Source organism: Gallinula chloropus (assembly GCF_964237585.1).
Source record: "Gallinula chloropus genome assembly, chromosome: 9".
Taxonomy (NCBI): Eukaryota; Metazoa; Chordata; class Aves; order Gruiformes; family Rallidae; genus Gallinula; species Gallinula chloropus.
Genome location: NC_140094.1, coordinates 11,891,666 through 11,905,427, shown reverse-complemented (window position 1 = coordinate 11,905,427; position 13,762 = coordinate 11,891,666). Strand labels below are relative to the sequence as shown.

Genomic DNA, 13,762 nt, shown 5'->3' with positions numbered 1-13,762 from the left:
CAGTGCATGGGAGCCCATGCTGCATCACTGGGGTAGTGGGGGGGAGACAACCCCCCTTCTAGGTAAAGCCATTTTTATGCTCACTTTCGGGGATAAACCTTCAAAGCTCAACCCAAGTAAATCCAAGGCAGGCTGTGCCTCCCTGGGGAGAGGATCAGGCCCTCCCTGGTGACCAGCCAGGGTCTGGTGACCATGCTGCCTCTCGCAAGGTGAGGGACAGCACACAGCTGAATACTGGGCACTGCTGGAAACACCTTCACTGCCCTCTCCAAAGCAGGCACAGCACAAATAGGTGCTGGGAAATTCATCCTCAGGGATTTCTTTGCTTCTCCTTGCCCGTGTGTCAAACACCTACAATCATTTTTTGCCCCTATCCCTACTCAATAAGGATGCCCCCCTCTGCACCCCCATCCCTCTGTAACCCCTGCATCGCACCCTGGGCAGCCCACAGTACCCACCCACCATCCACCTTCCACCCTCAGATGCTGTCTGCCTCCTCCTTACCACTTTCCTCTGCCTGAGAGACTCCTTCGAGCCTCTGGTTACTTGTCAAACCTCCACGGAGCAAAGTTGACCCCTGCCAATCACGGGAATCCTTCAAGCTCCAAGCTTAGGCACAGAGGTTAGAAATCAATGGTCCTTACTCCATGCTACCAGGCTGGAGCAAGGGGTGATTTTATGGGGAAAGGGAAGGAGAGCTCCATGGATGGGATTTCCCAGTCACTGCCTGCCATCTAGTGCCCAACATTTTGCTGTTTCACTGACAGCAAGCAACATCCACCTCCATCCTCGGGGGAATTCAGCTCAGAGCCAGCAACATTTGCACATCAGGCTCCCACCGCTGCAGAGTTCCCCACCGTGCTCCTTGCTCCGGGTCAGGGCCAGGGAGAGGGGTTTTGGATCCAAACAACCCAAATCCTGATGGGATCTGTCAAGGAAAACAGTCTGGGAGTGAGAGGAGGTGATGTTGTGTGGCTGCCCAGGTTGCAGATGCCATGTCCAGCTACAGCAAGTGAACTAAACACAACACATCTTGCTTCACCACACGCTGCTGCCTTCAAGGTCGTGTCGCTGTCGTCAGTGGCTCCCAGGGAAGCAGCACACACAGGCACTGCATGAAGAACACCTCGGACAGGCTAAAAATAAGGAGACAAATGGAAGCAGGAGGACAAGGGGCGAAGGGTGAGCTTTGCCTGCTGTGCAGGAGAGTGAAACTTACAGCAAACAGAAATAATCAAGGAACATTGACTTTGTGACTTGGATGCTCCAGTGCTTGGAGGCACCACTGGTGGCTCAATTCATAGGCAACCATTGGAGCAGGAACACAGCCCCTACAAAGCACTTGTAGCCTTTGGATCAGCACCAACAGCAGGAGACTGAGGGTGTTTTACAGGTCTTCAGGCAATTTGGATGGGGTAGGAGTTGATGCTCTCCCACCTCTCCCTTCAGCAGGGCTATACCTGTGCTCACCTTAGGGGGCTGGTCACCTGTCAGCTTCTTACTCCTCTGAGAAGGGCTCCAATACCTCCCTACCCTCCAAGGCAGGAGAGAGCAGGCAAGACAGCTATAGCTCATCCCAGTCCTGTGTCCAGGCCAGGGAAATTAAAGAGGGTGAAGCCCAGAAGGGTCTGGGTTAGACAATGGCTAACTCCAGCCCCTGCTAGATCAGGAACCTCTAGCACCCAGCTGGCAGGGCACCTTCTGCTGCGACACATCCCGAGGGGATGTCCCCTTCCACGCAGGCAACAAGACTGGACTTCGATGTGCAATGCAGGAGGGGAAGATCAAGTCCCCACGGGCGTCACACCTGCAGCACTCACCCACCCTGCACCACAAAGCACTGAGCTCACAGCCACCCCAGTGAGATCAGGCACCCCTCCTCACCCCTTCCCATTCGGCTGCCTGCTCCCCATCACACCCCATCCTCAAGCTCATCCAACACTTCCAGCTTGCCCCACTTGTTAACACCAGGGCTTGGGAAGCGGTGGCTGCTCTGCAGAGGGGCACAGCGTTGGGTCTGACACACACTCAGGCCACGCTGGTCGCTTGGGAAAGGCAGGGCAGAGCTTACAAACACACAGAACCAGAGTTACTGATCAGCACGTGGCTCCAGTTTCCCTCAGTGCTCCCAGAAAAGCAACAGGCGACATTAACAAAAGGATTACTCAGAATTCAAAAGCAAATGGGATTTGTGACCCATTATATTAACCAGGGACTAGGGAAAGCTCTACAGAGAGCGAGCACTGCCAGCAGGTCACCAAACCAATTATTAAGAGCTCACAGATCAGGGAGCTAGATATACACACACATCAAGATAAATTTCTATTTGCCTGCAGAAGCAGGACGCTGGCTGAGCCACCCTCCCAACCCAGTGTGCTTTTTCTATGTGCCCATTAAACCTGGATTATATCTAGTTACTTTCCCCAATAACTCACTTCCCCCACAGGTTTAATGCCGTGGAATAACATTTGGGAGGGTAGAACCTGAAAGGAGAAATGTAATGGGCATAATTACTTTGATAGATGAGAGAGAGCAGAATGCAGGCGGGCGGCACATGGTGGGAGCAGGCCAGCAGCACACACACTTTCGCCTGACATCGCTCACCATCCTCCCAGCAGCAGTCCTGGCCTGTGCCCTGATGTCCCCAGCTTCCCTCTGCCCTGGTGCTTGAAGGAGAGCAGCCCTCAGATACAAGGTAACCTCCCTCTGACTCCAGCTCTGGTTCTCCTCTCCAGCAGACACCAGTTTCAGCTGTGAAGTATCAGCTGTAACACCTTCTCCTGAACTTTTGCCTCGGTCAGTTACAGGACTGGATGTTCATGGCATCAGGATGAAGTGACAGTTCCCACCAGTAACCCGTCCTGCTTCTGGACTAGGCTGTGACAGCCAGTCCTAAAGTTTGCATAAAGGGTTCAGTGCCTTGTCCAGGTTCTGAGGAAGCTTCATTTTAATGTTACTGAACAACCTTCCATATTTTGCCTGAGATATGCCCCTGGGTCTCTGAGCACTGCCTGTGAAGTCCTGCCAAAAGACTTTACACTCCACCCCCATCCCCCTAGATGTTAGGGAAAAGCAGCCTTGACAGCAGAGCTGTATGTGGAGCTACCTGACAGGGCTTCCTGCTGTCAGCATTCTGTACTCACCTGACAAATTCCTCATGTTGCTGTTTGAGGGCTTGGTTTTAAGGACTAGGTAACATCAGCAAAGCTTCTGGAGCAATTTGACTCTGAGTTCAAGTTTCCCAGTAGCCCTTTCTCCTTTTATACTCATTCTTACCTTTGCAGAGATTCACTATGCACTGCCTTCTGCCTAGCCCACTCTGTGTCCTTCCAGCATGCTGTTGTGTCCAAACACAGGGATGACTTCACAAGAACAGGGAGTAAAAAGGTGTCCTCGAAACAGAAGGATGAGTCCTAATCACTGATGCCACTGGTAACCTCAACCAGACTTTCCACACCATTTTTGGCTGGGTCTCCAGGCTGACACAAGCAGAGCACCTCACGCTGCTTCCTCCACAGGCTGTGGAGCACAGCAAGAACAGGCAGTGCTTGTAGAAAACCCAGGTGCTGCCAGGAAAAACTCCCTCCAAAGAGACAAGGTCCCTTCCAAGAGAAAAGGTCCCTTCCAACACAAGCACAGGAGCTGGAACAGAATAAAAGGTGATTGATGCTGCTGAAGACACCTTATCCTCAGGGACAGGGAGCAAGCCCGCAAGCTGCCCCAGCTAGGATAGCCCAGTTCCTACCCTTCCTAGGCCAGCCCCAGCCAGGAGGGACACCACAGGGAGCTCCCAGCACCAGAGCAGCTCACTGGGCCCTAACAAGCTCCCAACTGTATTTGGGAGCAATAGCATCCCTCCTACAGGTTTTCAAAGAGCAGGAAACAGTGCAGCCCATGGCTGTGGCAGCCTCTCCTGACTCTGCATGTATTTATCCTACAAATATTGAAGCCTTTGGTTGCTTGAAGCCAGCCAGGAGCAGCAACAAGTAACATCTTCCTATTATGTGAGAAAGCACGTGGTTGGTAACAGTTCAGAGTGTTACTGGATCACAGAATACAGGAGCAAGGTTCTCCTTAGAGAGCAGCAGTCCCCAAAACTCCCACAGAGAGAGAAGGATGTCAGCTGGGAAAGGTATTTTGTAGGTATTTTGCTCTATCTGTAAAGCTGAAATGTGGTTTTATTAGGACTTGTTATCTCTCCTTCACTGGAGGGCAGTGCTAGCATCCAATTTGTCACAAGGAAAACCTTCATCTCCCTCTTCTAACCTGGCAGTTTAAGCAATGGTTTAGATGCAGAAGTTTCAGACTGCAGCTGATCTTTCCATTTGTTTCTGCTCCTGGAGGCTTTTAGCAGCAGGGAAAGGTCACCTAGATGTGCTTCCTTCAAGGGGAGAAGGATCTGGCTCTTGTGTATTACCCTCATGAACAGAAGCACCCCGTGCTGAGAACGGCTTTTGGGAGTAGGAAGCCTGTGCAGCCTGACTGCTCTCCAGCCTCCTCCCCAAGGGGCACTCAGCAGACAATGCTCAGGCACTGGCCACAGAACTGACCTCATGTCAGACCTCTTGGATGAGCCCCATGTTGCTGCTCCCAAAGCAGGACTCAGGAGCCAGTTCCAAAACACCTCCTGGCACACCCTTCAGAGGAGAGCAGACTGACCTGACTGCACCAAAGAGCCAAAGCAAACTCGGTGCCTCCCAGTGTGATGACCTCAGGTTCTGGAAGAAAGATCTCATGTGAGGAAGCCTTTGCCAAGTGAGTTTGGGTGCAAACAAGCTCCAGACTCCCTCAACACCCAGGCAAACACTTGCACAGTTCTCTGTCATGTCTTCAAGGAGAGTTTTGTGTGTCAATGCTCAGCACATGCTCCCTGTGCTCTGGACCATGAGAGACACCCCACAGCTGCAGTAACTCTCCCAGCCACAACTCCACAGGTTTCTTCCCTTTCTGGAGAGACAAAAGCTCGCTCAAAAAAGGTTTTAAGGCTTTGTGCTATCCTTTCAGTAGTTACCTGCACAATATATCCTACCAGCCTGCCTGATCAAGCTTCTGCAACTCTGCAAGGAGTACAGGTACAGGTTTGTACTGAGTGGAGAGACAGCCTTGCAGCCACCAGGCTCTCAAAGGAAAGTAACAGCCTTGGTGAGCTACCACGGGACCTCTGGGAGTAGAGAGGAAATGATAAGACACAAACCATCCTCTAGGAAACCTGCATGAAATCTGCCTTCCCTCTTACTGAGGCCACACAGAACTAAGGAAAAGCACACTGAGCTGCAGGATCTGGGACTGTTCACAGCAGCTGGCTGAGTTTTTTACCTAAAATCAACTGCAGGGGGAGAAGAAGAAAGGCAGCACTAGGCAGTGTTCCTGTGCAAGGTACAAGCAGGAATTTGTGGTTTTAGACGTTGAGAAAACAACAATTTCAGCTGCCAGAAAAGACCAAGTATCTCACACACCTGGTACCTGTCAGAAAAAAGGTCTGAGCCCAAGGATTTAAAAAGAAATTAAAAATAAAACTAAGAAGGCTGTTGATTCTGATCTTTGCACTGCTGGAGGGAGCTACACCTCTCTCAGGCCAAAGACTTGTACCCTGAGCAAACCAGAGAATAAGAACTCTCTGGGTTTGAAGATCATCAAGGTTTCAGTGCAGCCTCTTCTCTCTTTTGCTCTCTTGATTTTGAGAACAAGTAAGCACAGATTAAACAGCATTTTATATGCTTTGAAAGTTTCACTCCAGCAACACCAAACCTACTTTTGGCACGGGAAATTGGGGAGAGACCTTAGTTAGGGGCATGCCCTAAACCCCTGGCCGCAAAGCTCTGCTCAGGGCTGCATGCTCTGGAGCCAGCAACGGCCTCAAAGAGAGTGCCAGAGAAAAAACTAATCCTGAGCTGAATGCACCCATGGGTCCCTGGGCTGGTGAGCCACAGTCTGAGGACACAGCTCTTCCCTCTGCAGGAGCTCTCAGTCCTGGAGAAGGGATGAGTCTCCCCTTCAGCAGTGCTGACCTCAGAAAACAGCCAAAAACCCTGCAGTTTTTCCAGACACACATTCAGCTCTGCATTTATTTCCTCTTCACAAGCACTCCCTGTTGCAGGCTCAGCCTCCCTGCCAGGCCTGTGAGGGTGCTTCAGGAATCCAGCATTAGAAAATGGAAGGCTGTTGTGCTAACCCCCCACCCCACCCCACTGGCTTGTGGAGTGATTAAGGATAGCTTTAATTTGAGGCCTGCAGCAAAACAGCTCCCAAAGGCTTGATAAAATACATATAGCAATCTGCAGTTCCACCTCTGGAGGCTGAACTCTCTCCCCATGATTAACGACAGCTATTTCCTCACTCTCTCCCTCACACTGAAGGAGGCTGATTCCCTGCAAGGTCCAGCCAGAGCCAGGCCCACACTGACTACCAAACAGCAGCACTTACACCCAGACAAAACCCTCCAAGAAACAGAACCAGCCCAGAGAAGCAAGACAGCACCAAAGTAAGCCCAAGATAGATCTTCCAATAGAAAAATTGGGGTAACAGGGTCAGGTTACTGAGGCAGACCTGGCTGGGCTCGGTTAGCAGCACCAGGACAGGGAGCTGAGAACTCCCCAGAGCCACCTCTGAGGCTGCTCCCAGGAGACAGGAATGCTAGAGCAGCCTTCCCCTTCCAGGAAAAATCAGGCTCTGTGTTGCTACAGCTTGAGGCTCAAGAGGAAGGCAGTGTGGGTATGAAAGCAGCACTCACCCATCACTCACCCATCATGCCCAGCCTTCTGTCTGGGAGGGTCTGTTCCCACCCAGGTACATGGATAACCTTCCAGTGCTGCTCTTATTAAGGAGCAGGTGCCAGAGGTAAGCATTAGCCACTGCTTAGAAGAAACCACTTGAGCTCTACAGCAGGAGTCTGCAGAGAGAGCAAGACTCCTGGGTACCACAGCCCCAGGGAATCACACACTTGGGAGAGGAAAAGATCACAACATGCATTTCCAGAAGAGGTGGAGAAGGATTCAACAAGAGCAGAGAACTCCCTGTGGAGAGCTTTCCTTCCTACTGGAAGTTTTAATATTTATTTAGTACAGGCCCAGTGAAGAGAACTGAGAAACAAGGCAAAGGAAAATTATCCTCCAGGGCCCCAGTTAAGATCCCATACGCAGAGACCACGCAAAGCAGCAGCTCTGCTCCTCCCTGGAGTCACATCCCACATCTTCCCCACCTGCTTGGAGCACAGCCTATCGCTTATAAGTCCAGGAGGAATCGATTGACTTTCTTCAGGTATTCTGGCTTCAAATAGTCTCCCAGCTCATCCTTTGCGACCCACAGGTAATCTTTTGGCTCTGCCTGGGACAAATCACTGCTCTGGAGGAAGGCTTTGAAGAAGAATACTTTGGCTCCCACGTTATCCTCAGTCCTGATGGCCCTGGGGAATTTATACTTGTAAATCCCATACGGTGCATTCCCCAGTATTTTGGCTTGAATGTGGTCTCCTGCAAGATCCCAGCAAGGCAAGAGAAAGAAAACAGAAAACAAGATATAAGAACACAGAGAAACAGTAACTGTTCTCCTGCAGTAACAAAAAGACAGCATAAACCATTCCTTGAATCTGTTTCAGAACAACTGTCTCTTCTTAGCAGAAAAGCTGCCAGTTTTAAGCATCTTCTCATGAAACACCCCCCCCCCCAAAAAAATCAAACTCGTCCTTGAGTCCAGTAAGGGTCCTTTACAACCCACACTGAAAAGCAGAAACACGTGTGTTGGCTGTCACCCATCTGCCACAAAAGCTGCTACAGGGTGACAAGAGGGAAAGAGAAGCTGGAGCAAGCCTATCCTGTTCAGAGAGTATATGGTGATGCTCCAACAGCAGATCACGAGGGCCAGACCCAGCACCACAGCTACTGGCAGCCAGAGATTCAAACTCACAGCCTGCCAGCCCAGTCAGCCCCAGTCACTCTGTGACAGTGTGGCTGGTTATAGAGCTGATCACCAGCCAGGAAGTCCCATCTCTGTCTCCCCTCACCCTTGAGCTTTGTCTCTGTGCCATGAAATGCCTTTTCCCAGCAGAAGGTGATTTTCCCTACAGCAGATGGCAAATATCCCTCAAATGGGTCACGGGAAGAAAACCACTGGGACAAAGGGGTGGGAGGGCCAGGCACACAGCAAACTACCCACCCAAAAACGCAGCCATGGCTCGCTCAGCTGTGCTTCGCAGCGTCTCCCCAGGCTGCCATTCCACCTGAGGCAGGAGCCACAGTTCCTGGTTACCGATTTTCTGTTTCACCAGGAGCATCAGGTTACTGTCCAGCCTCCTGTTCAGCGAGGTTCGATCGTTGTTTTCATCAGCATCTGCCAAAACACAACGTGTGCTGGAAACAAAGCCTCCCAGCAGCGCTGCTCTGGTCCCCAGGATTCATCACCCAACTCCATCTCACACCCTTCCAGCAGCAAAACACAAACAGGAATCCATGGAACAAGGCAAAACAACAGATGACCATTCTCTCAGTGGCTCTGGAAGCTGATGCAGAATTCAGCCTGAAGCCACAGCTGGACTGCACTCTGTTCCATTTCCAGAAGGAATTTAGAGTAAGCAGCCCAGAGCTCTCCCCTGACAAAAATCAACAAGAGCACTAGGCAAAGCTTGGGAACTGAGCTACCAAACGTTCCTGCTGTCTGGAAATGACATCCCTTTTCACCAGTTTGCTCTGGTAAGGTTGAACACACACATCTTTGCAGCATGGAAACACCGAGTCCCTTCTCAGCCATTTAACTCCTTGTGTGCTAACAGTGCTGCCAGAGAGATGACTCTTCAAAGCAAGAAAAGACCTGCTAAACTGCAGGTGTACAAAAGACTCAGCAAACATCCTCCCTCTACCCATTTGCACGTTGCTGTGTCTGGTGAACAATCACCTCACCCACCAGAAGCTGCAGCCTGTACCTGTTACCCGGGGAGCAGCTTTAAACTGCAGTAGCTTCTGTTCCCACTTGTCCTCCAGGTCTTGAGCCATGACGACCGTTTTGCCCACTGCCTCATCATCATCGTGCGAGCTCTCCTTCCTCCTCCTGAGCTGCTCCTCCTCCTCCAGCTTACGGACTTCGTGGTCCGAGTAGTGGCTTTTCTCCACCTCTATCTAGAAGGGCAATGTAGGTGGCTGTTAAGGCACCAGTGCTGGGTTTGGAAAGCAAAATCACCTCTGGCTGGGCAAGCACGAGGAGTTTCCCTCAGCTGGAACAGGGTCCCCCTGCTCGCAGCGAGAGCTTCTTCCCTCAGCAGCACCGGCAGCGCTGAGGAAGGCGGCGGGCGCGCTGCCAGGCCCCGCGAAGGCGCCACTCACCCAGCACCTTCACCCGCGGCGCACCCAGCCCGCCAGTGCGGGGCCACCGGCCGCTCCCAGCCCCGGGCTATCGCCCCGCTGGGCCAGGCGGCGGCGGCCAGGCCCCGGCAGCGGGAAGCGCGCCGGTGCTAGCAGGGACCGCCCGGCACCGCCCGCCCCGCGCCATCCTCTCCCCTCCGAGCCCGAGGCAGCCGTTGCCCGGCGCCGCCCGCTCCTCTACCTGCCCCATGAGGGCCGCCATCTCTTCCTCCTCCTTCACGAGGGGCTGAGAGATGCGGGGCAGCCGCAGCAGACACATGGCCCCGAAGAGCCGCCACGGGCGCGGCGCGGCAGCGGTACAGAACCACCGGCCACAAGCCGCCGCCCGCTGCCTGGGCGCCGCCATGACGCCGCCGCCGCCGCGAGAGCCACAATGCACCGCGCTGGGCGCCGCCATCTTTCCTCCCCGCTCCCGTCGTGCCTTGCGGCGACCTCTCCGGGCGCGCTGTGGGAGCCGCCATGAGCGCGGCGCTGGCGGTCGCTCGGCAACGGCTGCTCGGGGCGGCCTGGGGGTGAGCGGCGGGCGCGGGCGGGCCGGGCCGGGGGGGAGAGGCCGGGCCGGGAGCCCCTCGGTGCGGGCTGGCCGCTGCGGCGCTCCCTCCCCGCGACGGCGGCCGGCACGGGAGCGCCGCTGGGCCCGGTGCTCGGCCCCCGCCTCAGCGCCGTTCCTTTCCCGCAGGGGCTGCGCCGCCGCCGCCGCGCTGTGCCGCGGCCTCCGCGCCGGCCCCCGGCGGCTGCAGGAGCTTGCGGGGCTGTCGGCCGCGAAGGAGGCGGAGAACCAGAGCGTCACCGACCAGAGGTGAGGCGGCTGGGCCGGGCGGGCTCTGCTCCCTGCTCCTTGCTGGGAGTTTGTCGGCTTGGGTGGTTTCCTCGGCCAGCGACGTGGCTTAACCACAAACGCAGCTCGGGGCTTTCGGGGACTTGGTCCTTCCTTCCTTTCATTCTCATCTTTCCTTCTCCTTTCCTTCTCCTCCTCCTCCTCCTTTCCTTCCCTGGAACGAAACTTGTGCAAAATGTAAAGAGTCAAGCACCTGGTAACTCTTGTTTTGCTCCTCAGCCCTTTAATCCTGCAGAGAAGCTCCATGAGGTGGGATGGAAAGACCTACGAAGAGATCCCGATAGCTCACATCAAAGCTACGTACAACAAGTAAGCAAGTGAGCTGCCCCCTTCCTCCCTCGTGAGGAATGAAACCACAAAACATACCTGGGCTTTGGCTGGTCATCATCTTGAGCCAAGGAAGACAAGCCAAGAGAGTGATGTCTGTGACTGGCAAGATAATAACACTGAATCCAAACCTCAGTGCTGTTCAGGAGGTGTAACTGTCCTTACAGTGTCTCTAGCAGCAATAGGATTGTCATTACATGTTTTGACTATGTTCTAATATGAATAATTAGATGCTTATGGTTTTAAGGCTGGGTTATTCCCAGTTCTTAGTTCTGTGGCTGTACAGCTGTAGAAAAAAGAAGTCACGTTCTCCATGAGAGATTGCTGTGTTTCATTAGTGATATTTTATTGTTTCTTAAAGCTATTTTAGGTTGTTGGACTGTTTTGGGCGTTTTTTTAATGAACAGAAGAGTGCCTTATCCAGTATACCTGGATAAAGGATGCCTTATCTAGAAAGGTTCTGCCACCTCAGAGGTGGCTCAGGGTCTCTGCAGCGGGTTCGTGTGAGTGGGATACCTCTAAAGAGAGGACTGAGTGGGGGCAGCTTGGAGAAGGGAGGCAAGAAGTCCTGGGGCAAGCTGTGCCAGTAAGCTGAGCAGGAAGAAACTGGAGAACAGAGCTTTGCTCTGGCTTGCTTCTTTCTTCTGCCCCTCTCTTTCTGTAGCACCCACATCCAGGTGGTGAGCTTTGACAACAGACCGTTTGCCCGCACGTCCTGTGGCACAGAAGGCTTCCAGAATGCCAAGAAGGGAACCGCCATCGCAGCACAGACCGCAGCCATGGCAGCAGCAACGGTGAGTCTGCACTGATGGCCCTCCCAGAGGGGAGCACAGACTGCATCCCCCCCAGCCACGCTCACAGGCACAGCCCACAGCTCAGTTCCTTAGCCTCAAGCAGCACACTGCTGTTGGACACTTTCCCTAGCTTCACCTGCCACAGGACTTGCTTTCACACAGACAAAGCGTGTTTGAAACAGCCCTTAGACACGCCCAGAGGGTGAGCTTAGCTGTGCAAGTTGTGATTGGAAAACACATCTTGGAGCCTGTCCTTTTCTAGCTCCAGTTTGCATAGATCCTTTTGTCTAAGTGAACATCTCATAGCCTTTTTGGAAATGCAGCCCCCAAATCAGCAGCAGGTCAATTTTTGCACTGTAGGGGACTGAGAAGCAGCTGTAATTACTGGCTGAATCTTTTATATTTGCTCTCTGCCACAGGAGAGCTGAGCTCCTGCCAGCAGTTCCAGTCAGAGGTGATGTCCTTCCACATGTAGCTTCCAGCTGCATGCAGTTTACTGCAATTGTTCCTAAAGAAACCCACCAAACCCCCATGTGGGTGTCCAGATGGCAGGAGAAGATGAGGCTGGCTGTGTCGCTGTCCTCATTACAGCAGAATGAGGCAAGGTTAAACTGAGAAACCTCATCCCAAATTAAGTGGAATTTGCTCCAGCCTTTCATGTCAGAGGTGTTTAGTGCCAGTGCTGGCCAACAGCTTTTCGTGGTTAACTCAGGGCAATATGAAAACATCTTTGCTATTAATCCCTGCTCATCAGAGGCTCGTGGTAGCTGCATAGCAGTGCTTGGCCAGATTTATTCCAGCACCGTTGTTGGTACATCGCTTGCTCCGGAGCATGGAAAGGGAGCGGTGCAGAGGCGCTCCATCCACGCGGTGGCAGCACAGCTAAGCTTTACCGCGGGCGGTTTCCATTTGCAATTTGCAGACCCCGAGAATTTTTGCACTGAAGGTGTGGGCTCCTTCTGTGGGAGAGAAGTCGTTGCATTAGAGAAGAGAAAATAGCTTTGAGTTGGTCCTTGTTAGTCCCTTCCCAGGTCAGTCACGTATCCATGGATATGTCGTTTCCTGCCCTGGCTTTAGGTCACAGATAGTTTGATCTTGCAGCATTCTCCATACACAGAGCAGCAGCACAGAAGTTCTCTCAAAACTGCCATGGCTCCATCCAGGCCTCCATTTCCCCTAGCACCCTAATGCAATAATCCCCATATTTGTCTTCTGTGCCCATTACTACCTACTCCTTCTTTTTATTTGAATAATACTATATGGTAGTGAGCCAGAAAGGAATGAAAGACTCCAGGGAAGGCACAGCAGCAGCAGTTCCATCACAGAGAACACTAACCAGTCCTTCTTTCCTCAGAAAGCACGTGGGAAGGGCGTGTTGCACGTACGAGTCATGGTGAAAGGACTGGGACCGGGACGCAAAGTAGGTGCCAGAGGGTGTTTCATACTTTTCTTTGTTTAGACAGAATAATTTTTTTTTAAATCCAGGCTGGTCTTATGTCTATACCTATTCATGTGTTTTTCCTGAAGGTGATGTAAAGGATACCTAGTAATGACATTGTAGAATCATGAGAATTTCAGAATAATATCACTTTGGAGGAAGAATAAAAGCTGTATTTGGCACTTCTTCCAACCAAAGTAGGAGAATTTATGGGAAGGCTGATGAAAGGGTTGGACTAGATAGATTTAAACTGGGTTTTCTGATATGAATTACTTTTTTTTAAAGGTAGTTACCAAGTAGAACCACTGGAACAAGATATGTTGGTTTTTTTTTTTTTTTACAGGGGGATCAAACTGTATTCCCCTGAGCTTTTCCTCTTCTCTGCTGTTCAGTGTGTTGGTAACAGCGTGTCATCTGCTGTCTTATTCTTCCAGGCTGCCATCAAGGGTTTGACTATGGGGGGACTGGAGATAATCTCCATCACTGACAACACCCCAATTCCACACAACGGCTGCCGCCCACGGAAAGTTAGACGAATGTGAGAGGAGAATGGAAGAGCCCAGACAGCATTCAACACCAGTTCATGCAACAGGGACTGGGCTGAATGTTGCTTCTGTGACAGATTCCAGAAAGCCACCCTCCCTGGAAATACTGGAGGGAAGTGTGAAGAAGAGAGAGACCATCCTGAGCCTTAAAAGCAGATGGTAGAAGCTGGTGGTCAGTGCAAGAATAAGTGTACTCCCTTAGTGGGAAGCCTCTTGTGTACAAAGTTTGTTCATTAAAATGTTGGTATTTTGATGGTTGTTCCAGCTGTGTTCTCAGAAGTATTTTGGATTCTTACTACCTCTTGACTGCTCTCTTACCACTGTATGTGGCTCTTGTGTAGCCCTCTGTGCTATTCTTGTCCTCGTTAGGTAGAAGAGGAGATTGAGGTCTAGATCTCCTTCTACTCATCTGTAGTAAACAACTGCATGGGGGTCATGTCATCTTCCTTCCCTCTTTTTCTCATTGCACG

At 52.1% G+C, this 13,762-nt stretch overlaps 2 protein-coding genes across 2 annotated transcripts; one reads left to right on the top strand and one right to left on the bottom strand.

The window, feature by feature from the left end:
* Nucleotides 1-7,023: 7,023 nt before the first annotated feature.
* On the bottom strand, nt 7,024-9,747 carry MRPL46 (mitochondrial ribosomal protein L46; the record flags this gene model as incomplete). Its single annotated transcript, XM_084267887.1, has 4 exons — nt 7,024-7,469; nt 8,152-8,325; nt 8,915-9,107; nt 9,532-9,747. The coding sequence occupies 4 exons, from the start codon at nt 9,745-9,747 to the stop codon at nt 7,222-7,224; spliced, it is 831 nt and encodes a 276-aa protein (XP_084124013.1). The 3' UTR covers nt 7,024-7,221.
* Nucleotides 9,748-9,785: 38 nt separating this feature from the next.
* MRPS11 (mitochondrial ribosomal protein S11) lies at nt 9,786-13,556 on the top strand. The gene is made up of 6 exons (XM_084268324.1): nt 9,786-9,862; nt 10,030-10,149; nt 10,408-10,497; nt 11,180-11,309; nt 12,664-12,729; nt 13,182-13,556. Exons 1-6 carry the CDS (start codon nt 9,810-9,812, stop codon nt 13,287-13,289), a joined length of 567 nt encoding a protein of 188 aa, XP_084124450.1. The 5' UTR covers nt 9,786-9,809; the 3' UTR covers nt 13,290-13,556.
* The last annotated feature ends 206 nt before the right edge of the window (nt 13,557-13,762 follow it).

Coding starts and splice junctions, on each gene's coding strand:
- MRPS11 (XM_084268324.1), top strand. CDS start 9,810: ATGAGCGCGGCGCTGGCGGTCGCTCGGCAACGGCTGCTCGGGGCGGCC. Junction 9,863..10,029: donor CTGCTCGGGGCGGCCTGGGG/GTGAGCGGCGGG, acceptor CCTTTCCCGCAG/GGGCTGCGCCGCCGCCGCCG. Junction 12,730..13,181: donor GACTGGGACCGGGACGCAAA/GTAGGTGCCAGA, acceptor TTATTCTTCCAG/GCTGCCATCAAGGGTTTGAC.